We start from the raw sequence: 27,203 nt of genomic DNA on the forward strand, positions 1-27,203 counted from the left end.
TTTATTTAACAATGCTGTATTAATTAATAATACTTTCAATGATTTTAATTCATGTGATAAAATGTATAAAAGATATAATGAAAACTTGTGCCAAAACCTGTGCCAAGATTTTAGCAAAAAGAAAAGTCTATTTATTTTTAAAAAATAGTAATTTTAGTATTTCATTGCTTACTACATAACTTAGTGCTTACTGGTTATTTTTAATGATATATTGGTTGTATCTATGTTGAGTGGTTTTTAAAATATTATCTATTACATGTATTATATATTTTTAAAAGGTGAGAGGTTAATAAAATAAAATAAAATATTGAATTGAATTGAACTTTAAAACCGAACGCGTTAATTTTGTTGGCCAGTAATTTAGACTATACGATCGTCCGCTAGATTTAGACTCGACTTGTTATAAATACAATTTGTGTTCTAACTTTCTTTATTTTCTTCAGTTGTACTGTAGACATTGTGTTCCTCTTGAATCTGTTCCAAATCGGCATCAAACCATTCGGGGTGGATAACTATTTTTGAATCGAAAATGTCCATTAGCGTTCCAATGTTACCCGTAGATTCATATTCCTACACGCGTAAAGCGGGCTAATTAAATTAGAGGTAGGTTAAAGTAGAGCTAATAATAATAGAGCTAATTTAAGGTAATTGACAAATTAAATCAGAATTGAGTATTTTCCAAAGTCATGGTAGAAGTATCAATTATCTTGGCATATTATTTTTATAACAGTAAATTTAACCGTACACCAAAAAAGAGCAGCAGAGCAAGGTCATAAAAATTATTATAAAAATTAAGTGTTTGTAATAATAATAATTTTGATATTGAAACAATGTTATCTGTATTTAACACCTGTGTTATTTCTATTCTTCCTTTAATGCGGATTGAAATTGAAGGATTGTCACGCTGTTCAAGACCTTGAAAAGATCCATTCACAAGGAACTTAATAGTTTTGGCATAACTTATAAATGTAGCATAATTCATGTTGATAACACTATCTACAATGTAATTAAGGAAATGACACTTCTAGAGGACATTGATTTATTAATCATCGGCTATTGGATGTCAAACATTTACTCTTAGAGAGGGAACCCGCTACATTTTTCCATTAGCAGCAAGGGATCTTTTATATACACCATCCCAGACAGGATAGCACATACCACGGCCTTCGATATACCAGTCGTGGTGCACTGGCTGGGACGAGGTGCAAACAGCTGTGAAGAACGACATATATGAAATATGATGCATATCAACATAAAATGAAACGTGCTGTAATATTGAAAACAAAATGATTAAATTACCAACTAAAAAGACACCCACCCACCTACTCCCACCTACCTTCGTGCCAAAAAAAAAAACAAAAAAAAAACGAACTAAGAAAACAAACGGCTTTGAAATTGACTCGCTTGGACAAATCAAATTCCGTTAGTCTTATTATCACGAGTTTCTTGAAAACGTTTTGATTAACAGACACAAAGCATGTATTGAAAGCGGGGAGTACACTTTTACACTTGTCGAGATCTTCATTTACATAACTGATTTACCAGTTTACAAACAGGCGCACGCGATCCCGACAACGGAACATCTATTGACTGGCGCTGAACACACCCGTGATGGAATCACGTGTACGGCAGTGAATGTAAGACCTTGATTAATTGTTAGCTCAATCCTACGCAGTCCACACATGCATAAATATTTTTAAATTTCGACAACTGATACGACACAAAAGACAGGCATTAACGTTATTTATAGTGTATGAATAACGATGTCCCGTGCCGTGGCGTACCCAATGTACTCCGAGGTGGGGGGCTGGCGGGGGGGGGGGGGGGGGGGGGGGGAAGAAGATATATCGAATATCTGGCTAATAGAGCACGCATGACTGGGCTGTTGCATTAAACAAAACAATATCTCGTAGAAAAAAGATCTGTTTGCTGACACAACCTGTCGACAGCGCGACCAAACTCTATCCTGTGAGTTTTAATTCGCGGCTGAATTAGTTGTCGTCTTTCGTCAAGGTCATTGTTTCCTGATCGCTGATACGTCCGTTAATTAAAAATAGTCCGGTCCGTTCCAACATCAATCACATCGGGGGGGTGAAGGGCGGAAATTATTATTATTATTTAATTATTATTATTATTATTTAGCACGGATGCTTGTTTAATTTCGTGTCAGATGTTGGTAAAAAGTAAACTTCCTCTTGATAATTGTCTTTATTTTGAAACGATTTTGTTTTTCATAGTCATATTTTTGGGGGGAGTTTTTAACACAAACACAAACACACAACACACACACAAACACACACACATATACACACACACACACAAACACACACAAACATACACAAACACCACACACACAAACACACACACAAACACACACACAGCACACACACAAACAACACACACACACAAGCACACACAACACACGCACGCACTCACTCACGCACGCATGTATAATAAAAGTGTGTGCTTTACACTTCATGATTTTGAAATTATTTTATTTTATGTATTGTTGTGTTTTGTTGTAAGTTTTTTTATGTTTATAATTATATTCAATTAAAGTTCTAGCACGCATTCCTGGGCACACACCTCGGCTATCTGGCCTGTCTGCCCGGACAGGTGTCATGGTATCCAAGCACTGTTGTTTTACACAGCCGATCATACAAACATTAGACTATATAGAAATTAAACATCTACAGGTATCACACCACTATTGTTTTACATAAAAAAAAGAGTAAAGTTTGTTTTATTTAACGACGCCGCTAGAGCACATTGATTTTTTATCTTATCATAGGCTATTGGACGTCAAACATATGGTCATTCTGACACTGTTTTTAGAGGAAACCCGCTGTCGCCACATAGGCTACTCTTTTTACGACAGGCAGCAAGGGATCTTTTATTTGCGCTTCCCACAGGCAGGATAGCACAAACCATGGCCTTTGTTGAACCAGTTATGGATCACTGGTCGGTGCAAGTGGTTTACACCTACCCATTGAGCCTTGCGGAGCACTCACTCAGGGTTTGGAGTCGGTATCTCGATTAAAAATCCCATGCCTCGACTGGGATCCGAACCCAGTACCTACCATCCTGTAGACCGATGGCCTGCCACGACGCCACCGAGGCCGGTTTGTTTTACATAGTCGATCATACAAACATTAGTCTATGTAGTAATTAAACATCTACAGGTATCACACCACTATTGTTTTACATAGCCGATCATTTAAGAATTAAACGTTATATTTTTGACGTTCATGCGAACGTGCTACGCCATTAATACAGTGTGTAAAACGGTTTTGGTGTTTATCATCGCATGAACGTAAAAAATATAACGTTCAATTCTTACAATTCCAAATGCATTAATATTGCCGTTATACAAAACTATATTAAAAAACCCAATCAAACTCTATTCCACAATGATTTACAACTGTATCAATACACAAATAAGAGAATTCCCTTAGAAAGTTACATTCGGGTTTTTTTCGTCAAGTCTCCGATTCATTATAATGATTTACATAAGGTTTTATCAATTTTAACTTTCTGAATCAAATGTGGATAAAAAGTTATAACATTTTAAATAACTGAACATCAACTGATAACGCAAACAGGTTTTTTTCAAAAATATCAAACAATATTTAATTAAGAATTGAACGATCTATATACATGTACTTAAATGGAAGATTTGTTGTAAGGCGGTTAGAGTATGAATTTTGAACTAATTAACATAAGGGAGAGCGTCAAATTATTTAGAAGATGTATCAATTACTATATTAAAATTACAGTTGTCAAAAGTTGAATTAGTGAAAAGTGAACGTGAAGACTGACTTGAAAGGGATAAAATGGTTTCAGTGTTACTGTATGTGTGGATTTTAGAGGAAGTTTGTGATTGTGTGATATTATTCTCGGAAAGGACAGGACGAAGGCGTATGTGTTTTCACGCGTGTAAGTTGTCGATTTGGTGTTTTTGTCAAATGTGATAGGGCTGCGCCCATGTCTCTCTTTTGATTTGTTGAGCATTCTCTGCTATAACTTCTAACAGTAGCTTCGTTTTATGTGGCCTGTCATATATATATAATACATTATGTGTCTCAGTTCAAAACCGGAGTCGTTTAAAGCCTGAATTGCGGTTTAAAGTAATCTGGCCGGTGGTCTAAAGGTCACCACAGATGGCTCGCAGACTGTGTGCGGTGTAGGTCTGTGATTGTCGTCTGTCAGGTTGTCACTGTCACTCACAGAGCAGACGATATTGGGATAAAAATAGAAACTATGGAATTCCCAGGGATTCCGTTGTTGACGTAATTGATAAAAAGTAGTTCCGGTAATAACATTCTGTTTTTATTTGTTTACCGAAAAAGTGCAGTTTTCACGTTCATGGAAGAATGAACGTTGGTTTTTAAGATCACGTGATAACATTTTCACCAATCCAGACGTCTATTACAAAACAGTAATTATAAAATGGAATCATACAAACATTAGAATTATAAAAACATTAGCCTATGTAGTAATTAAACATCTACAGGTATCACACCACTATTGTTTTACATAGTCGATCATACAAACATTAGACTATATAGAAATTAAACATCTACAGGTATCACGCCACTATTGTTTTACATAGTCGATCATACAAACATTAGTCTATGTAGTAATTAAACATCTACAGGTATCACACCACTATTGTTTTACATATCCGATCTTTTAAGAATTAAACGTTATATTTTTGACATTCATGCGAACGTGCTACGCCATTCATACAGTGTGTAAAACGGTTTTGGTGTTTATCATCGCATGAACGTAAAAAATATAACGTTCAATTCTTACAATTCCAAATGCATTAATATTGCCGTTATACAAAACTATATTAAAAACCCCAATCAAACTCTATTCCACAATGATTTACAACTGTATCAATACACAAATAAGAGAATTCCCTTAGAAAGTTACATTCGGGTTTTTTTTCGTCAAGTCTCCGATTCATTATAATGATTTACATAAGGTTTTATCAATTTTAACTTTCTGAATCAAATGTGGATAAAAAGTTATAACATTTTAAATAACTGAACATCAACTGATAACGCAAACAGGTTTTTTTCAAAAATATGAAACGATATTTAATTAAGAATTGAACGATCTATATACATGTACTTAAATGGAAGATTTGTTGTAAGGCGGTTAGAGTATGAATTTTGAACTAATTAACATAAGGGAGAGCGTCAAATTATTTAGAAGATGTATCAATTACTATATTAAAATTACAGTTGTCAAAAGTTGAATTAGTGAAAAGTGAACGTGAAGACTGTCTTGAAAGGGATAAAATGGTTTCAGTGTTACTGTGTGTGTGGATTTTAGAGGAAGTTTGTGATTGTGTGATATTATTCTCGGAAAGGAATGGACGAAGGCGTATGTGTTTTCGCGCGTGCGCCCATGTCTCTCTTTTGATTTGTTGAGCATTCTCTGCTATAACTTCTAACAGTAGCTTCGTTTTATGTGGCCTGTCATATATAATACATTATGTGTCTCAGTTCAAAACCGGAGTCGTTCAAAGCCTGAATTGCGGTTTAAAGTAATCTGGCCGGTGGTCTAAAGGTCACCACAGCTGGCTCGCAGACTGTGCGCGGTGTAGGTCTGTGATTGTCGTCTGTCAGGTTGTCACTGTCACTCACAGAGCAGACGATATTGGGATAAAAATAGAAACTATGGAATTCTCGGGGATTCCGTTGTTGACGTAACTGATAAAAAGTAGTTCCGGTAATAACATTCTGTTTTTATTTGTTTACCGAAAAAGTGCAGTTTTCACGTTCATGGAAGAATGAACGTTGGTTTTTTAGATCACGTGATAGCATTTTCACCAATCCAGACGCCTATTACAAAACAGTAATTATAAAATGGAATTATAAAAACATTAGCCTATGTAGTAATTAAACATCTACAGGTATCACACCACTATTGTTTTACACAGCCGAGTATACAAACATTAGACTATGTAGTAATTAAACATCTACAGGTATCACACCACTATTGTTTTACATAACCGATCATACAAACATTAGACTATGTAGAAATTAAACCTCTACAGGTATCACAGTACTATTGTTTTACATAGCCGATCATACAAACATTAGACTATGTAGAAATTAAACCTCTATTGGTATCACACCACTATTGTTTTACATAGCCGATCATACAAACATTAGTCTATGTAGAAGTTAAACCAGTTTAACAGTGTATAACGTTATAGTGTATTACTATGTAGTAATTAAACATCTACAGGTATCACACCACTATTGTTTTACATAGCCGATCATACAAACATTATACTATGTAGTAATTAAACATCTACAGGTATCACACCACTATTGTTTTACATAGTCGATCATACAAACATTAGTCTATGTAGTAATTAAACATCTACAGGTATCACACCACTATCGTTTTACATAGCCGATCATACAAACATTAGACTATGTAGTAATTAAACATCTACAGGTATCACACCACTATTGTTTTACATAGCCGATCATTTAAGAATTAAACGTTATATTTTTGACGTTCATGCGAACGTGCTACGCCATTCATACAGTGTGTAAAACGGTTTTGGTGTTTATCATCGCATGAACGTAAAAAATATAACGTTCAATTCTTATAATACCAAATGCATTAATATTGCCGTTATACAAAACTATATTTAAAAACTCAATCGAACTCTATTCCACAATGATTTACAACTGTATCAATACACAAATAAGGGAATTCCCTTAGAAAGTTACATTCGGTTTTTTCCGTCGATTCATTATAATGATTTACATAAGGTTTTATCAATTTTAACTTTCTGAATCAAATGTGGATAAAAAGTTATAAAATTTAAAATAACTGAACATCAACTGATAACGCAAGCAGGTTTTTTTCAAAAATATCAAACGATAATTAATTAAGAATTGAACGATCTACTAGTATATACATGTACTTAAATGGAAGATTTGTTGTAAGGCGGTTAGAGTATGAATTTTTAACTAATTAACATAAGGGAGAGCGTCAAATTATTTAGAAGATGTATCAATTACTATATTAAAATTACAGTTGTCAAAAGTTGAATTAGTGAAACGTGAATGTGAAGACTGTCTTGAAAGGGATAAAATGGTTTCAGTGTTACTGTGTGTGTGGATTTTAGAGGAAGTTTGTGATTGTGTGATATTATTCTCGGAAAGGACAGGACGAAGGCTTATGTGTTTTCGCGCGTGTAAGTTGTCGATTTGGTGTTTTTGTCAAATGTGATAGGGCTGCGCTCATGTCTCTCTTTTGATTTGTTGAGCATTCTCTGCTATATCTTCGTTTTTTGTGGCCTGTCATATATAATACTTTATGTGTCTCAGTTCAAAACAGGAATCGTTTAAAGCTTGAATTGCGGTTTAAAGTAATCTGGCCGGTGGTCTAAAGGTCACCACAGCTGGCTCGCAGACTGTGCGCGGTGTAGGTCTGTGATTGTCGTCTGTCAGGTTGTCACTGTCACTCACAGAGCAGACGATATTGGGATAAAAATAGAAACTATGGAATTCTCGGGGATTCCGTTGTTGACGTAATTGATAAAAAGTAGTTCCGGTAATAACATTCTGTTTTTATTTGTTTACCAAAAAAGTGCAGTTTTCACGTTCATGGAAGAATGAACGTTGGTTTTTTAGATCACGTAATAGCATTTTCACCAATCCAGACGCCTATTACAAAACAGTAATTATAAAATGGAATTATAAAAACATTAGCCTATATAGTAATTAAACATCTACAGGTATCACACCACTATTGTTTTACACAGCCGAGTATACAAACATTAGACTATGTAGTAATTAAACATCTACAGGTATCACACCACTATTGTTTTACACAGCCGAGTATACAAACATTAGCCTATGTAGTAATTAAACATCTACAGGTATCACACCACTATTGTTTTTCACAGCCGAGTATACAAACATTAGACTATGTAGTAATTAAACATCTACAGGTATCACACCACTATTGTTTTACATAACCGATCATACAAACATTAGACTATGTAGAAATTAAACCTCTATTGGTATCACACCACTATGTTTTTACATAGCCGATCATACAAACATTAGACTATGTAGAAATTAAACCTCTATTGGTATCACACCACTATTGTTTTACATAGCCGATCATACAAACATTAGACTATGTAGAAATTAAACATCTACAGGTAACACAACACTATTGTTTTTACATAGCCGATCATACAAACATTATACTATGTAGTAATTAAACATCTATTGGTATCACACCACTATTGTTTTACATAGCCGATCATACAAACATTAGTCTATGTAGAAGTTAAACCAGTTTAACAGTGTATAACGTTCTACCTTAGATGTCCCTGCAATATCATTTTACTAAATATATAGCCCAATTACACTGGCCGTAAGAGAGCTAGACGGACATTTTGATAGTTATGATGCTCTCTTCAGCATTGAAACTGTTCAAATGTCCGTCTTGCTCTCTTCGGCCACAGTACTCGGGCTACTAAATAAATAAATAATTAATTAAAACAACAACTAAACAAAATAAGCAAACAAAAAATACAACTTGGCCACCTGGCATCAATCATCCTTCATTAGGATGGTGATACCAAAGTTTTGTCAATTTCGCTGCCAAGTCCGCTTTGAATTTTCCCCATATATACTGATTTTAAACGTATCATTAACCAATATATATTTTCGACTTGATACGATGATTAGAATGGTGCGGTCGCGAACAAGCTCCATTCTGTCAAGCCAGTCCTAGGAGAGTGGCAGTCCTCTTATAGGCGGTACTGGAAGGATGAAGTAGTCTTGTGTCGTGCTTTGATAGGTGATATTTATTTTAACTCATTCATTTAGTCTGAAGAAGGATCTTCCACCTGTGGGAACACTGTTAGTATATTCTAACGGTTCGCCACATTTTGATATAGTTCGAGTATCCTCTAGCGTTATTATATTACATAATGTTAGTAGAGTGCAACCCGGGTTCAGGGGCATGGTTTCGGGTAGCCCGAGTACTCTGACTGTAAGAGAGCTAGACGGACATTTGGAAGGTTATTAGCCCTATTACAAATGTCCGTCTAGCTCTCTTGCAGACAAGAGTACTCGGGCTAGGTTTCGGGGGTCGAAACCCCTCCCTGCCATTGCAAATTTTGTTTTTCTTTTTAAATACATTTTTCAAGGGAACATGACTCGACCCCCTATAAAGTTCAGTTGCCGCAGTTTAGACACCCGCCCCACTGCTAAAATTCCCGTATACACGCATGGAATCAGCTTAAGCCAACAAGGAACGATACATTGGTAGACGAAAATATGATGGAATCGTCTCGACTTCACCCGGAACTGAACTTAAAATCCTTATGAAACATGTTAAATTTTATCCGAAATTTTCATATAATTACCTGTGGTGTTTATATTTTGGTCCGCTCTTTACACTGGTTTAATTTAACTTTAAACTGACCATTGATATCCACACACTTACTTTTGTCCGACACTCAATAGCCGATGTGGTTTTTTTTGTGCTAGAGTGTCGTTAAACATCCATCCATTCATTCATTTGTTACAGTTCAAAGACCGGTAGCACACACACACAGACAGAACGTAGACAGAATGTACCTATTGGCAGGTAGATGACATTTGTATTGTTGTCATTTTCCATATTTGGTCTTTGTGATCAAGCCAAACCTTACAGGCTCAATACTCAATGATATTCTTTTATCTTGACTGATATTTTTACATCTACCAATTTCTATCTCGACAATGTAAGCTCATTGCGTGTGCGACGTTGTGATGGTGGTGGTGGTGGGGTACATCCTCTACGGCAATAACCAATAAGGGCATCTTTGAGGACAACTATTTCAAAGAAGATTATTCTTATACGTTATATTCTTCAAATGTGGAGCTTTTTTATGCTTGCATTTATGTGCGTGCGTAATGTTTTAACATGCTCATATACCACAGAGGTTTCGAGCATGTCCGCCACAGGGTTCGGCCTCTGAGAGGCCAGGGGCTCAATCCGGGGCAGATGCATTTATGTGATTGAATTTTCTAACTTTTATTATCGTACACTAAATATAGCGTTAATGCGGAAATCGGCACACCGTCAAACAACCGTATTTTAAAAGTTGCAGAAATGTCTTTAGCAAATATTCCTTTCCTTGCCTGGTATAACGGTTGATTGAACCTCGACATACACATTGTTCTCTCAATGTATGTGGGTAGGTAATTTTCACGTCTGTAGTGTAAATACTGACAGACGCATAAACATGCCACATTTGGCAATCGTTTCGCATATCCGCATTATAACGCGGACAAAGCCGTACGCCGTAGATCACGATGTTTGACATTATCTCCCTTGTGACCTGTCGCCGGTCATTTTCTGGCGCTAAATGGCACGGATTAAATCCAGCGCACATTTATATACGCTGTCGTCAGCGATCTCTTTCCAAGTCCATTCAGAGTCAGTTATCGCGACCGAGCCCTAAACACCCGTGATAGCAGGCCAGGGCAAGAAAAGCCAGGCCCACAAAGAGTTCTTGTTACTTTTTAATCATCTTTGATTCTGTGTTAATCGCCTTTGAATATCTGAATCGGTTTTAAATCTTTTTAATCGTATTGAAATCGTTTAATCGTCTTGAAATCGGTTAAATGTCATTTTCTTACATGTAGGGTAGCCCTCTCTTTTATACTTTGATATATATATATATACTCCCTTGGTGGGTTGCCACGTTAATATATCACCGGTGGAATTAACTGGGATATACATGTAACTGAAATTTTAAACCGGCAATGTCGACATTCATTAAAGGGGCACACCCTAGTTACGTTTATTTGTTAACCATTACGGCGTTGTTTTTCGCTATTAAACCCCATTTTTCACAAATAAAATTGCACTTTACTTACATTTTATTATTTAGAATACACATTTCCATTCACCTGAAGTGCTTTTTGGTAATCCCGATGTTTGTAAAACCACGAAATGCATCTTTTCACAAGACGTGTTGTCGAGAAAAAACCGTTAAGCAAGCGAGGTCCAATCTATTTTTAGAGGGGATATTTCCATTTCAATGTCACAGACGTTGGTATATCACGTGACCGTTATCATTTAGGTTCGGTTTGTTTTCTCGTGCACGGTTCGCGCAATCAACATCCGATTTGTTGTTGTTCATTTGTGAGATTTTTCTTCACAGTTCGTGAACATTTTCAGTAACAATAAAGTTCAGACAAGTAAGTGTCTCAATACAAAACGTTACAAACCCTTAAAACCAATAATTTTGCTAAGTCTTACGATATCTGGAGAGGGGATACAAGCAGGACAGAACAGTTGGAACATGTCCAGGAGAGGTGAAACGAACGCACCCCAAGTCTGTGAAATTTGTCGTGACGTAGGCATTGTTGTGCTTCGAGCGACATCTACCGGTGACATCAGAATACTAACTTTCAAAATTATTTCAAGCAACTGGGACATGGGGATTCCCATGGTATTTATCGATATAAAACCTGCTTTTTCACTCCATTTGATAAAAACGTAATCTAAGTGTGTTACAGGTTTGTAGATTAACCAAATTATAATTTATTTTCGCTGGATGGAACTAGGGTGTGCGGCTTTAATATAGCACTGTTTGCTAGTGCAAGATTAAAATGCATCTATGGATTTCATCAGTGCTGTCAATACCATTACATTCAAAATAATAATGACCATTTTGAAATATATATTTTTTTACTAGATTTAACACGTCCGCTATATTACGCCACAAAGATGACGGCTTCCATTACCGTTGTATTTAAGGAATTCAACCTGGTACGCAATATTTAGCACGACGTGTGTACGACAGTCGACTGGACCTGATCGGAAAGATCCTTGCGAAGTGCGGCATCAGTTAAGTACAGAAGCCACATAAAGTTAAAGTTAAAGCTTTTGTTTAACGACACCACTAGAGCACATTGATTTATTAATCATAGACTAATGGATGTCAACCATTTGGTCGAAGCCACACAAGGACAAAGTCGGTGTGACGTCTGCACGTCTGTCTGTCTACGTTTCGAACATTGAACATAATACGCCTTTAAAGCATTGTGTTACAGACCTTGTCGCGAAAAAAACTAATTGAGGGAAATGATTAATTGCTTTCCTTACTTAGATCATGGGGATAATATCACACTGCACTGATACGATATATATTTACATGACAAGGACAGATTAAAACAAAACAAAAATACAACAAAAAAAGAAACCAAAAACAACCTCCCTCTCCTTGGACTAGTGTCCCAGGAGTGACGGGGAGCGACAGTAATTGCTCCCCTCAAACTGCGCAGTCTGGGGTTATGTTGAACTGATTTGACTGTTTCTCAGGAATGACGGGGAGCGACAATGATGACTCCCCTCAAACTGAGCAGTCTGGGGTTATGTCGAACTGATTTGACTGTTTCCCGGGAGTGACGGGAGCGACAGTCATGGCTCCCCTCAAACGGCGCACTCTGGGGTTATGTTGAACTGATTTGGCTGTCTCCCGGGAGTGACGGGAGCGACAGTGATGACTCCCCTCAAACGGCGCAGTCTGGGGTTATGTCGAACTGATTTGACTGTTTCCCGGGAGTGACGGGAGCGACAGTCATGGCTCCCCTCAAACGGCGCACTCTGGGGTTATGTTGAACTGATTTGGCTGTCTCCCGGGAGTGACGGGAGCGACAGTGATGACTCCCCTCAAACTGCGCAGTCTGGGGTTATGTTGAACTGATTTGGCTCTGTCTCCCAGGAGTGACGGGAAGCGAGTGATGACTCCACTCAAACTGCGCAGTCTGGGGTTATGTTGAACTGATTTGACTGTTTCTCAGGAGTGACGGGATGCGAGTGATGACTCCACTCAAACTGCGCAGTCTGGGGTTATGTTGAACTGATTTGACTGTTTCTCAGGAATGACAGGGAGCGACAATGATGACTCCCCTCAAACTGCGCAGTCTGGGGTTATGTTGAACTGATTTGGCTGTCTCCCGGGAGTGACGGGAGCGACAGTGATGACTCCCCTCAAACGGCGCAGTCTGGGGTTATGTTGAACTGATTTAGCTGTCTCCCGGGAGTGACGGGGAGCGACAGTCATGACTCCACTCAAACGGCGCAGTCTGGGGTTATGTTGAACTGATTTGGCTGTCTCCCAAGTTCTCGTACACCGACGACTCAAGGACAGCTACAGCCGAACTGTCCGTTATTTACACTCCACTTGTCGACTGTCGATTGGAGGTTCGACCTCATCTATTGCGATTTTCATTTCGCCACGAGTAACCTAAAGCCAGCAATACAAACACATTGAGATAAAAGTCGATACATCTTAAAGGTGCATTTTCAGACAGTTCTGTTCAACAGTGTTTTGGTGTATACTGAACTTCATTGAAAACGCACAACCCAATTTGCAGTTGTTAGGTGTAGGTTCCATTTTCCCGTAATCCATGTGCGTATACGTATACGTAATCCGAAATACGTAATCCGTAACAATAACTTTTTATACAAATAGGTTTAAGCAGATTTCATTTTAACGTCTCCGTACGCATAATACGTATGTGTAAGTGTATCCGATCACTTTGGGTATCAATGACTACGTATACGTATAACCATACTACATGTAATACGCATACGAATATTCATACGCAGGCTGTCAAGTGGTCTTTTATGAAACAATAGGGGCAAAATAGGGCTCTAGCAGACAAAAAAGTAGGGGGAAAGTAGGAATATTTACCAAAAAAGTAGGGATTTTTCTAATAAACTTACAACTAATCTTCTTGTTTCAATGTTACTCACTGCTAGAATCTTCTGGCTTGAGATATCTTAAAGAAAACTTGAGACCAAATATGATCAGTGCCACTGCCATCCACTTAAACTGATAACAACAGGCAGCAAAGTAGACAGACAACGCGATGACATTTCAATATCAAGTCTCTTCAAGAGGAATCCAGCCTAGATCCATCATAATTGCACAAAATATAAAAATATTCAATAATTATCTATTTAGCTATTTTTGTATGTCTCAAATTAAAAAAAAAAGTAGGGATAGTACGGCAGTTTGATAAAGAAGTAGGAAAAAGTAGGAGCCAAATGAAAAAGTAGGGAAAAGTAGGGACACGCCTACGGATTATAGACAAATATAATTAATATTGCGCTTTACTGCTACCGCATGTGAGAGATTGTTATAAAACACACAATAATATACAATCAGAATTCATCAAGTTGTACAAAAATCAGTCAAATGTTTTGTTTGTTTTTCTTCTCAACTCCTTTTTAACATCTACAAATATGACTGGTGCGTTTTCATTGGATTTTAGTATATATGGTTAGAAGCTTTTAATGAATTTAAAAAAAAAAGAGTATAGTACTTGAAGTTTCTTTCTTAGGGGTGTTCCATTATTGATCACATGGGCATGGCTGGAAACTGTTTAAAATAGTGTGTGTGTGTGTGTGTGTGTGTGTGTGTGTGTGTGTGTGTGTGTGTGTGTGTGTGTGTGTGTGTGTGTGTGTGCCCAAGACAGCGTGCTTGAACCTTAATTGAAAATAAACTCGAAAATAAATATATACAAACAAAATAGGCTTTGTAAATTCGGACCTATCTGTTTAATAATTATGTTTTTAGTTATTAATGTTGATCGTCGATGTTTGATACCAAACAGCCGGCGTATTTTTCTTGCTGGGAATTGTTAAATATTCTCTCATTAATTAATTAATTAATTAATTATTAATTAATTCATTCATTCATTCATTTTCTCGTCGGTGGACCCATTTTGGCTATTTTTTTGCCCTAGCCAGTGCACCGCGACTAGTATATCAAAGGCCATGGTGTGTGCTATCATGTCACTGGGATGGTGCATATAAGAGATCCCTTGCTACTAATGGCAAAATTACCAAATGTTTAACATCCAACAGCCGATGATGATTAATACATCAATATACTCTAGTGATGTCGTTGGACAAAACAAACTTTTTAACTTCGTCCATTCATTCATTCCTTCATTCATTCCTTCATTCATTCCAACTGAAAAGACCAATCGTTGGACTAACCAACAGGAATGCTGTTTCACCACAGAAGTTCACCTGGACACAAAACTGACACGTTAAGCGCATGGGTCTATCTGTCAGTAGAGCTCTTCCCAAATACACTTTAGTTGCAGGATCGATCCTGCTCGGTGGACCCATTCTCCGATTTGGGGTTGTTGTTTTTTTCAGTGCCCTACGACTAGTTTATCAAAGGCAGTTGTGTCATGTCTGTGGAAAAGTGCTGCTAATGGAAACTATTATAACGGGTTTCCACTGAATACGCCCTTACGAACCGGTGGGGGGTGGGGGGGGGGGGGGGGAGTAAACGAAAATGCACGGTTGTATTGTGTCCTATTCTATATAAACAGAGATAAAAAATATAGCTTGTGGTCCACTCCAAGTAGCTAGCGTGCCTCCCAGTCCAGTTATTGTTCCTTCGGGCCAGCTAAAGACTGCGTCAAAATTACATTCAATAGCCAATGATTAATTAATCAATGTGTTCTAGTGGTGTCGTTAAACAAAACAAACGTAAACTTTATTATAAGATGTAGCTGGGGGGGGGGGGGGGGGATATGTTATATGTTCAGAAGGACTCATTTTCTCGAACGCTAGCAGTCATTTTAAAAACGATGCATATTGAAGCGATCTGGAGCGCCTGTGAGTGTTCACCCTCCTGAACACACGCCAAGCGAACTGTAGACTACCCGTCTGTTTGAAATCAGGCCATTCTCACATACCCATTGTCATGCGGCTTTCGCCCTTTCTGCAGTGGAAAGTCGTATTTGCAGTGTCAGCATTCGACTGGAGTGCTGAAAGCGCTATGTGTGGTATGGCCAGTGTGGGTGTCGTTTTTATATCGCACCTGCTTATCAATAAGTCGTTCTGTATAAACATAAATGCATAATGCCAATCCCAGCTTCGACTACATACGACTTTGAATGGCTGGGTGTCCTTGATATCGGGTGGTCGTAGAGCGCTCGCCGTAATGCGATACGTCACAAGACTCACCACCGACTGATGGTAGCTGTACAGAAAGTAGTATTTCACTGGATCAGAGCTCGAAGTTCACTTAACTTTTCATTCCATAGTTAATGCTACCAAGCCTGCCATTGGTGATAAATGTAGTGTTATCTAGACAAAATTTCGTATAAATACCGTGATATATGTCATATACTGACACACAATGAAAACGCAAAACAGATATTTTTCAATATTTTGTTGTGATTAATGAAAAATATATTTATTTGACTTAAAATAACAATTTATGACAGGAAGCCATTGACTGGTACTTTTGTCTGGGTTTTAATCCTGGTTTTGTTCTCGTTACACATACAATAGCAGAAACACACAAAATGATGTGAAATGCGTTCACTACATGCTCAATCATGCTGCATGCAATGCTGTTTCACGTGCATAATGCACGTGAAATGCCAGTATGTGGACACATAAAAGTCACGTAACGGTGTCATATTCCTCGTCACATTAAGAATGCCACGACTCAAAGAAGAACAAAGGGAGCGAGCGTTGGGCATAGTGCAAGGGGGGACTTCGCAAAGCCAAGTTGCTAGGACCTTCAGAGTCCATCCATCAACTATTGGACGACTTGCTGAACGTCATCAACAGACCGGGAGTGTCCGTGATCGACCTCGACCTGGTCAACGTCCCGTTACGACCCCACGCCAAGATCGGCAGATTTGACGACACCACCTCCGTGACCGGTTCAGAACTGCGACGATGACAGCAAGCAATACGATAGGACGTTATGGAAGGCCTATCCATCCGATGACGGTCATCCGTCGACTCAGAACGGCTGGACTCAGATGCAGACGCCCGTACAACGGTAACATCATGACACCGCGACATCGTGCTGCGAGACTAGAGTTTGCTCTCCAGAATGGTAATCATCCACCAGCCTTTTAACAGAGCATAGTTTTCTCAGACGAGTCCCGTTTCTCTGTCTCCTTTGCCGATGGAAGAGCACGTGTGTACAGGAGACTCCATGAACGGTACGCTGACGGATGTGTGAGGGAACGTGATCGGTTTGGCGGCGGTTGTCTGATGGTATGGGGGGCAATCAACTGTGATTTCAGGAGTGATCTCATCACTGTCGACGATGCCCTTACAGCCCAGCGTTATTCTAAGACCAGTTCTCCAGCCACTTTTGCGCCGTCACCGAAGACCAGGAGGTCCTCTTCTGTTTCAACAAGACAATGCCCGTCCACATACTGCAAGAATTACCCAGACATTCCTGGTATCAAGCCGGTATCACCGTTATGAACTGGCCCGCCGTTTCTCCGGATTTGAACCCAATTGAACACATGTGGGATGAGTTAGGACGTCGTGTACGTCACCTTCAGCCACCACCGCGTAACGTCGCTGAGCTTGCACAGGCGTTGTAGGAGGAGTGGAGGAACATTCCTGTGGCTTATTTGAGATGTTTGTACCAATCCTTTCCCCCATCGTCTTCACGCATGCTCACGGGCCAATGGTGGACACACCAGATACTGCCTTGATATGGGTGTATGTGTGTGAACTTTTTGATTACGAATGCAACTCGATTACTAATGATAACTGGCCATGTTTCCATGTGAATGTATCTCATGAATACCAGTCATTAATGTCATATTAAATTATCCATCAATTTATTAATAGCAATGAAAAGTAGTTTTTGCGTTTTCATTGCGTGTTAGTATAGAATATATAACAGCTCGCTAACGGGTCGTTAAATAAATGTTCCTTTCGGTTGTTGTGGTGCTTTTGGGGGATTGTTTTAGAAGATAAAATTGTCAGACCGTTTCTTAATGAAAACACAAGATAATATTTTAGTAACGCTAAACAACAAAACAGGCGGTATTTTCATCAAGCGAACGCGAACAAATGGGTTCTATTGATATTCAGTAGTTTGTTCCCACCAAGTGAGAGTGAACAGGAACGGAATTTCCCATTATGGCTTTTAGAATCATATCTCTGAAGACAGCAGGACCAGCTTGTGTGCATTTAGTATTACAGTTTAAAGTTTCTCTTTGTTTAATGTTATCAACAGTGCACATTGATTTATTAAGATCCATCGGCTATTGGATGTCAAACACATGGTCTTCAAGCGACCTTTTATACGAATTTCTCGTTCCAACCAGTGCACCACAACTGGTCAAAGGCCGTGGTATGTGCTTTCCTGTCTGTGGGAAAGTGCATATAAAAGATCCCTTGCTGCATTAAGAAAAATGTAGCGGGTTTCCTCTGATGACTACGAGTTAGTAATACCAACTGTTTGACATCCAATAGCCGAGGATTAATTACTCAATGTGCTCCAATCGTTAAACAAAACAAACTTATTGTCCCCTGTCAGAAAATAGGCCCACCCAGGTGGTTCGATTCTACGACGCAAAACAAACTAGGCTAGAGCTTTACCGAATGAGCTGGATCCAGCCCTCTCCACCCACACCCCGCCCTCTCCACCCACACCCTGCCTCACCCCCTACGATCAGGTCCTGCTTTAATACGACAAAGACACGTACCTATATGTTGCAGTGAATTGCTATAGTGAACAGTATATACTAAAGTCTTAACTGTCCGTAGTTTACAAATGTGCTGAGGTGTCGTTAACCAAACATTCCTTTCCTTTCCGTTTCGTATTCCACAGAAGCAGCGAGGTGTCCGGTTGGGTTTGTGCAGTTCTATCGCAGGTGTCTGTGGTTTGTGTTTGAACCGCGCAAGAAATGGAAGGATGCCAGGCAGTACTGTTTGAACCACAGCTCGCGTTTAGTGATAGACAACTCGACGAGGAAACATGAATTCATAGTGAAGTTCTTAAAATACAACAGTCGTAAGTAGGATATCGTAGTTATAAAATTTAGTTTTGTTTTTATTTCTACTGACTTCATAGTGAAGTTCTTAAATAAACAAAAACAGTCGTAAGTACAATATCGTAAGTATAGAATTTATGTTCGTTTTTATTTCTAATGAATACAAAAATGTACGATTGTTTGTTCTACTTTATATAAATGCATATGCAGATCTGTCTTATGCCCCCCCCCCCCCCCACACACTATTATACCCCCCACCAGCGCTTGTGTCATCAACTCCAGATATTGGTCCTACTAATCTGAGTTTTCATATTATTAAAGCAATAAGTGAAATGTTTTGTGGACCTAATTAGTGGGTGTGAGGGTTAAAGTTTGTTTTGTTTAACAGCACCACTAGAGCACATTGATTTATTAATCATCAGCTATTGGATGTCAAATATCTGATAATTTTGACATCTGGTTTTAGAGAGGAAACCCGCTACATTTTTCCATTGATAGCAAGGGATCTTTCATATGCACTATCCCACAGAGGAAAGCACATACGACGGCTTTTGATATATCAGGAGAGAGAGAGAGAGAGAGAGAGAGAGAGAGAGAGAGAGAGAGAGAGAGAGAGAGAGAGAGAGAGAGAGAGAGAGAGAGAGAGAGAGAGAGAGAGAGAGAGAGAGAGAGAGAGAGAGAGAGAGAGAGAGAGGAGAGAGTATGGGTATTCATAAACGAATAAAAGGTTTTGATGGGGATGATGATGAAGATGATTATTAAAATGATGAGGATTATTATTATTATTATTATTATTATTATGTTGCAGCTCATGGGTCCACTGATTTGTACACAGATGGTATATTTGGTTGTATTGGCCACCATAGCCCTATGAACTGGAACCCCGGCTCGGGCCATAGCTGTAATGCTCTTCAAGACTGGCACTGGAATTTTGATGGACGGCAAGTGAGTTCTTCCCGGGAAACCCACTGGATCGAAGGCCACCCTCCAGACCCGCCAACCCTGGGGGAAAGTGGCCTCGGCTATGGCAAGGTGGCCTGTTTACGAATCAGCCGAAACAAGGCAACGTACGGAAACTGGATGGCAGCTAGTTGTGAAATAAAACTGCCTTTCATTTGTGAACTTAGGCTGCCAAAGGTTGTCAAAACGAAGAAGATGAAGAGAGGAAGGCGTTCAGATCTTTGATAGTAAGTTGATCTGAGTCATTTTTTTTTTAAATTTGTTTGCTGAAAGCTTGTGAGGCTGAGCGGGTGAGGTAGAAGGCTGGCCTAGGAGCTGGTGATGTGTCGATGTCATATTCACGATCTGTGGATCGAGTTCGTCAAAACAAGGAGAAATAGTCTAAAGGAACATTTCCTGGTCGTGCATCAGGTTAATTAAACGAGCAGAAATGGCCTGTCGGTGGAGGGTTTTGAGTGTGGACATTTCTTGTTGGTATACAGTGATTAAACGAGCAGAAATGGCCTGGTAGTGTAAGGTTTCGAATGTGGACATTACTTGCTGTTATACAGTTGTCACAGGACCATTCCATGCCTTCTTTCATCAGGGTTACAAGGAAATGTAAGAATCAGCCAAAGATGGGAAAACGGATCTTTAGGAATTCTGCAGTGTTGACTACATTCGTTGTTGAAGAGAAATACAAAAAGTGTAAAGTTGTTAACATTTTATATTTAAATGTGATCTTTTATTCATCGCTCGACAGTCACTCGAAAACGATTCACAGCATCATCACTAACGTGGGTTCTTGAAAGAAAACAAGATAAATGAGTCACTAGAAGTCATGACTGTTGACCGCGGCTATTTAAAGAAGAAAAAAATAGCCCCAAAGTGGAAAGTATTCAGCATGGTATTATTGGTTAGAACTGATTTCAGTGTTTTCTTTTATTTTTGTTATCACAGACTCACAGCTGTTACGAAGTAGAAGACAGAACATTGGATATCTCGATCTCCATCCTCTTTATTATATGTGACGTAACGGCTATATAGAGCACACCCCGTGTAACAGACTGTCAATATTAGACAACTAAACTGTGACTATAATAAACACTTTTCTAAATCTGACGGCATGGATCTTTAGTATGATCGTAATCCAGTTAAGTCTAACAATAAACCTATAATAGTATGTTGGTGAGTAGTACAAGCTCTACAAGAAGAAACCCGACACTCGGATGACTCTTATGGATAATGGTGACGAGTTTCTGCTTGTATTAATCACTATCTTGTGCATTTAATACTACATTGTACTAGTATAGGTAACTCGTTAATGATCAGACTAAAGAATCGTTTTCACGTGGATTTTAAACGCAGTACATGACGTCCGCTTGGTTGTCGAAATTTTAAAACTTGACAGTCTGTAATACTAAGTGCGCTCTGGCGCTGTTCTCACACAAACTGAAGAGAGCTAGAAGACACTAAAGGCGACGCCACACGATACGAGTTCGTCGTACGAGAATTGCCTGTTGTATAGCAACCGATGACATCGAATTATGTCTTGTCACAATCGGCTATTCTCACACGAGACACTCGTATCGTGTCACGTCGCCTTAAAACTAATGGCAAAACATGGAAACTATTAGCACTTGCCGTTCTAGAGTGTAATTACTGATGTCGCTTGTCTAGCCGTGATGCATGTACAGTAACTAGAATATAGTAGGTATAATAAAAATATTATTTGAGTGCAGAAAGTGAAAGGAAAATGTTTTAAAGTAAAGAAGGACATTTTTGTAAATTAGGATCTGACAACATTAATTGAGTATTTGATCATGATGACGTTTTCTTTCTTTCTTTATTTTATTCGCACAGAAAAATAGTACGGTCAAAGTATATCATCTACCTTGAAATTACAAAGTTGTACGTAGAAATAGGTTTTCTTCTTCTTCTATTTTTAAAAAAGAATGGTAGCGTATTTTTCAGGCATGAGCATGTATGTGATAATAACATTATAGTATTATATAAACTTGTTCCTTAGAATCATGTTTCTAGTTTTGGGATATCATGTTTGCTGATTTTCATCTTCTGTATTTGAATATTCAGTGTTAACACCTGCTACTTACAAACCTGTCTGCTAGTACAGAATGCAAATACAACTACAGTTAAACTAATAACCGCAGCATCTCGCCTCACTGTTTTACAACATCGTTTTCTTTAATACAGAATACAGACACAACTACACTACAGTTAAACTAATAACCGCAGCATCTCGCCTCACTCTCTTACAACATCGTTTTCTTTAATACAGAATACAGACACAACTACACTACAGTTATACTAAAAACCGCAGCATCTCTCCTCACTGTCTTACAACATCGTTTTTTTTTAATACAGAATACAAACCATAATTAACAGAATGCGACATCTTACGACATAAAACTGCTTATTACATATTATTTAGTGCTGTATAATTAGATTATTTGGAAACATTGTCAGTACAGGTCATTTTGCACTACATTATGTTTTTTATTTTGGGAGAATAGGCAAGTTCACACTAAAACATAAAGGTCGTTTTATGTACGGAGTATTTTGGCGCGGCGCGGGCATAAAGACTTTAGATTGCAATTTTAGAAAAACAAAGACGCCGCATCCTCAACGTTAAATCACTTGCCCATACACACCCATTCACCCAACTCTCCAATCTCCACGCATAGTCATGTTTATATTACTCCTAGTGAGTATCAAAAACGTGAGGTGTGTTCAGGAGGGCGAGCGATAGTGGTCGATCGCTTGTCTGGTTTTTGCGCCTATCGTTTGTATTAGTACCAAAAATCAAAAAGGAACATTTTATGTAATAATGTTAAAGTGTTGTTAGATTGCTTTTTTATGGGTGTAGTATCCATGGGAAGTTGTTGGTGATGTTTTTTGTTTGTTTTGTTTTTTTGGTTTTTTTTTTATGCCAACAAATTGAACAGAGTAATTACAAATAAATGTTCATGATTACAATATACTGCGATTGTAATATCCATCAAAATCAAACTGTTCTGATTACCACGTATCTCTACTACTAACTTTGATCTGCGTTTCTTTGGGCACTCCGTATATGACGTATATCACCACACCTCTGATATACAATTATATTACAAGAAACTGTTAGATTCGATATGAGACCAGGTCACTTGATCGTCTCACAGACAAGAATAGGCTGGAATGTCGTGTGTCCCGTTTTAAACAAACGATTTAGATGATCGTTCTTTCAGACTTCCATTTGGAAACTCCACGTGTGGTGAGTTTCATATGAGGTCTTATGGGTTTAAATTAACATATCGAATTGCTTCCACCCGCCACGCACCGCGCTATATGGCACAAACAAACCGGTTTCCTGAACAAGTAGCATCTTGTTTATTTATCTTACCAGCGGAATATTAGATCGAACAATCAGTGCTTGCCATTGACCAACTTTGGCTGATAATTCAAAGATCACTATAACATATACAGTTCCTTATTCTGACGGTGTAATACGTAAACTTATATCATGAGCGTTACCAGAAATATATGGAAGAGGTTCTTTTGTATAATGAATTAATATTAATTTATGTCTAATATTAAAAGAGAATAATTTAAAATAAAGATTTGCAATCAAAACTAATAAGTAATATTTCTTAAAATCACCAAAAGACCGAAAGTTAGTTCGTTCGCAGTTAGAAATTTCAATTTTAAGTTGTGGAAATTGTTATGTGTGTGTGTGTGTGTGTGTGTGGGTGTGTGTGTGCGTGTGCGTGTGTGTGTGTGTGTGAAGACAGTCAAAGCTAATGAAATGGTTTTCTTTTCAGGTTCAGTATTCACAAAAAGAGAAAACGATTTAGCAACAAGTTATAGCAATACTCAAGAAACTGTTTAAATCATTTACATCGTTTCTGTATTACTACACATACCGGTATATGTAGTCGTATAAAAATAAATAAAAATTAGAAGAAAAAAATAGCTGCGTTTATAAACAAAATAACAAAGTCGGTACCAATTACTATCAAATTCAGACCGCAGTGAAAAAACATTTGAGGCAAGTGATAATGAGTCCCCTCAGTAACTAAGATTGTGGGGAGTTATTTAAGATATTACATACTAAGCATTGATATTTAATCCTTTTATAGTCCCTTGTTTAAATTCACATACTTAGGGAGCTAAAATTACTCCCTTTGAATTAGTCCCAGGGGAGTGATGGAGAGCGGGAGTGATAGCTCCCCTTATATACCCTTATTCATGACCCCCGTGAAATATTGTTTTTGTCACTCGCTAAAGCCCGTGACAAAGTTAAACGTTTTTATTTCACCCGGGACATAAATTTGATAACATTTAGCTGGTAAGTCGTTTATTATCGTCTATTTAGTTATTAGTTACGTAAAATAGTTTGTGCTTCGTGTGGGGTATGTTAAATCATCGTATGTCTTAGGCAGCATGTGTATAAATACTTAATGTCTATATGGGGCCGGATCAAGGATTTTGTGATGGGGGAGGTGGGGAGGGGGGATCCAGGACATGTTCTAACTGGATTAAGACTAAACAAAGACGGGACAAATAGTCGTTGAACATGGACAATGTTGATAGTGTACAATTCACCGGTACTGTACCTCCCACCACCACCCACCCCCGCCGACCCCGCCCTTGCATGTGTATAGAGTTACTTCGTGATTTGTGTTTCTATAATAGACTGTGTGTGTATGCATTTGTGTATCATTGATTAATGTGTACGTCTAAGCAGAGTAGGACACTGGTGTACTACATATAGCTCATGGAAGGCACTGAAACAAGCCAAGAGTGTAGTCGGGTCGACACCGGATATTGGCACTGTTGTAGCTATAATATGACTACATTACCTTGGCACCACGATTGATCTGTGGTAATAAAATTGTTTTTAACATCATAACTCAAAATTAAAGCAATTATAGACCCAAAATTAAGACATTTAGTAAAACAAATACGTCAACAGTTAATAAATTCGAAATTGTATGAAAAGTAACTGGAATAGTAATTCGCCGTACAGTCGCCATTTTAATTTTTAAATGAAACAAATGCGTTATTATGCGTAATGCGTTCTGCAATGTTAAAGTTATATGAACTTGTACGAAATTGATTAATGGTAAGTGACCCCCAACAGTAAATCATTAATAAGAGACAAAACTTGAATAATTATTTTCGTTACGATTGTACCAATATTCTTCAACAATTAGGCAACGTTCGAGGAGTGTGTGTGTGTGGGGGGGGGGGGGGGGGGGGGACTGTAGCTATGGACGTATATAAGCGCTAGGTAGCAGTTGCCGCTACAAAACAAATAAAAACAGATTTTGTTTATATTCAAAATATATGTTAAACACTTACGGCGAGCTGGGATGGGGCTGTGGTGAGTATAAAGTGTCCGGAGTTTGCGTTACGTAATTGTTGAACGGCCCTTTAATATATTTTGATGAATATATATTATGTAGATTTAGTTAGATATCAAAGTAGTGATGTCTTTCTTCCATGTTAATTACAACGTGAGCTTGAGTGATGGCCCACCTCAATCGACGAGATCAATGACAATGACAATAATCTGATAGCAGGAAAAGTGACGCTAATCACGAGACGGTGAACGTCATACTGAATCCAATACCCGTCTTATATAACATATATTAAAGAACAATTGGGCCATCTGAGAAACAAATAAAGAATATAAAATCCCATTTGAATGGGGGAGGAGGAGGGGCGGTCAATCGCCCCTCAGGAAATACGAACAAGTGCCAGTTTTGGTTTGAAAGCGACCTTTTTGTCTAGCTAGTGAATATCCAATATTACTGTACTGGTACTCTAAATATATAATAGCTATTGACATAATGAAACTGTACACGACAAAAGTAAATGTAGATAGGAATGTATTTACAGTGTACACGTATTAATCCATGAATGGCCGGACTAGCTATGGACGTATATAAGCGCTAGGTAGCAGTTGCCGCTACAAAACAAATAAAAACAAAAAAGAAAAAAACGAGGTAAAAGTGCAACTTTTAGTTTAGAAGTGCTATTTTTTTCCCAGTTAGAAAGGTCCCTATATTACTATACAATGAGTTTTTACCCCCCCCCCCCCCCTTTCCCTCTAGGTGTTATGTTAGATATGACCCCAGTAGTATTAAAACTATAATTTACGTAGGTCTAGTAAATATGATATAATAATCTACAAACTGTGATACTATATTTATCAAATCATCGAGTATGTGATATTACTGATATCTGTCTCATTCGTGTAGTCTTGTTTTGTTTGTAAATAGGAGTGCCATGTTCAAAATGCCATCACCTGCGACATATTTATATTTTTATATACCATTATGTATTATTTCTTTGCTTGTTTGGACTCAAAAAAAACATACCTGTTCAAACATGTGCGTATTATAAATGCAATTTGTTATGTCTTTCATGTTACTGTATTTATTGTGCCAAAAATAATTAACCTCATTCAATAAAGTCTTCCTTATTTGACAACCTAGTTTTTTGTTTTTCTCTACTTATGTCGACCACGTGTCATTCGTGCGTGTCGCCCCTGCGCGTGCTGTAACCTCACCGTGGTGCAGGGGTGTAACATTCTCTTTGAGAATGGCCAATACAGCACAAAATTGAAGTTTTGAATAAAAGTCTATCTGTGATATTTGTATTTTTGCACAGTTCTTTACACTGTGTTTTTGTTTAAATCTTGAATTTTTATATTGATGTTGATCATCACTTTATTTGTTTGCATTACCATAGTTTGACACCCAATAGCCGATGTATTTTTCGTGCTGGGGTGTCGTTAAACATTCATTCGTGCATTCATTCATACATTCGTGCGTGTCTGTGCAAACGTGCGTACTTGCATGTGTTACAGGCACAGAAAAGACGGTTATGGGGAAGGGGTGAGGGTGTCAAGGAAGTTTATTCCTCAGCTGAGGATATGATTTTGTTTTCTTATTAGAGCCACAAAATTATATCTAACACATTGCTATTATTTTTCTCCAAATGTCAGGAAATCACGTTTGTAACGCCTAGTTTTGGGAATCCGTTTGATTTCATTATCGATCATCAGTTATAAATGGTTTGTACAAACTGATCAACTTTCGATTACACAATTGGTCAGAATTATATAAACATAAAAAGGATTAACTTATAAGTAATATACACAATGTCATATTAGGCCTATAATGTTCAATGGACTAGACCCTACAAATGTCTTAATTTTACCCCACCATGCTTCGTGTGACCTGATAACCCCTACATAATAATTCGAAGTGTTATTATGTCACTGCCTGATAACACTCCGTTGCTAAGCATGATAACCTTGGTGTTGCTATGTGTTATCAGGTCACTAGGAAATGAATTCTGCGCTGGTTTGTAGGAAATAAGTTCTGCGCATGGCGGATGTTTGTT

At 38.1% G+C, this 27,203-nt stretch overlaps 1 protein-coding gene across 1 annotated transcript in view; it reads left to right on the forward strand.

The window, feature by feature from the left end:
* Positions 1 to 26,282, forward strand: part of LOC121383747 (lactose-binding lectin l-2-like) — a 39,648-nt gene extending 13,366 nt beyond the window's left edge. The window contains exons 2-3 of the mRNA XM_041513845.1: positions 18,683 to 18,865; positions 19,654 to 26,282. Coding sequence (XP_041369779.1) covers positions 18,683 to 18,865; positions 19,654 to 20,030 — 560 coding nt within the window. The 3' untranslated portion in view covers positions 20,031 to 26,282. The remainder of the gene's footprint in view (positions 1 to 18,682; positions 18,866 to 19,653) is intronic.
* The last annotated feature ends 921 nt before the right edge of the window (positions 26,283 to 27,203 follow it).

This window comes from Gigantopelta aegis, chromosome 2 (genome assembly GCF_016097555.1).
Source record: "Gigantopelta aegis isolate Gae_Host chromosome 2, Gae_host_genome, whole genome shotgun sequence".
In the NCBI taxonomy this organism is placed as follows: Eukaryota; Metazoa; Mollusca; class Gastropoda; order Neomphalida; family Peltospiridae; genus Gigantopelta; species Gigantopelta aegis.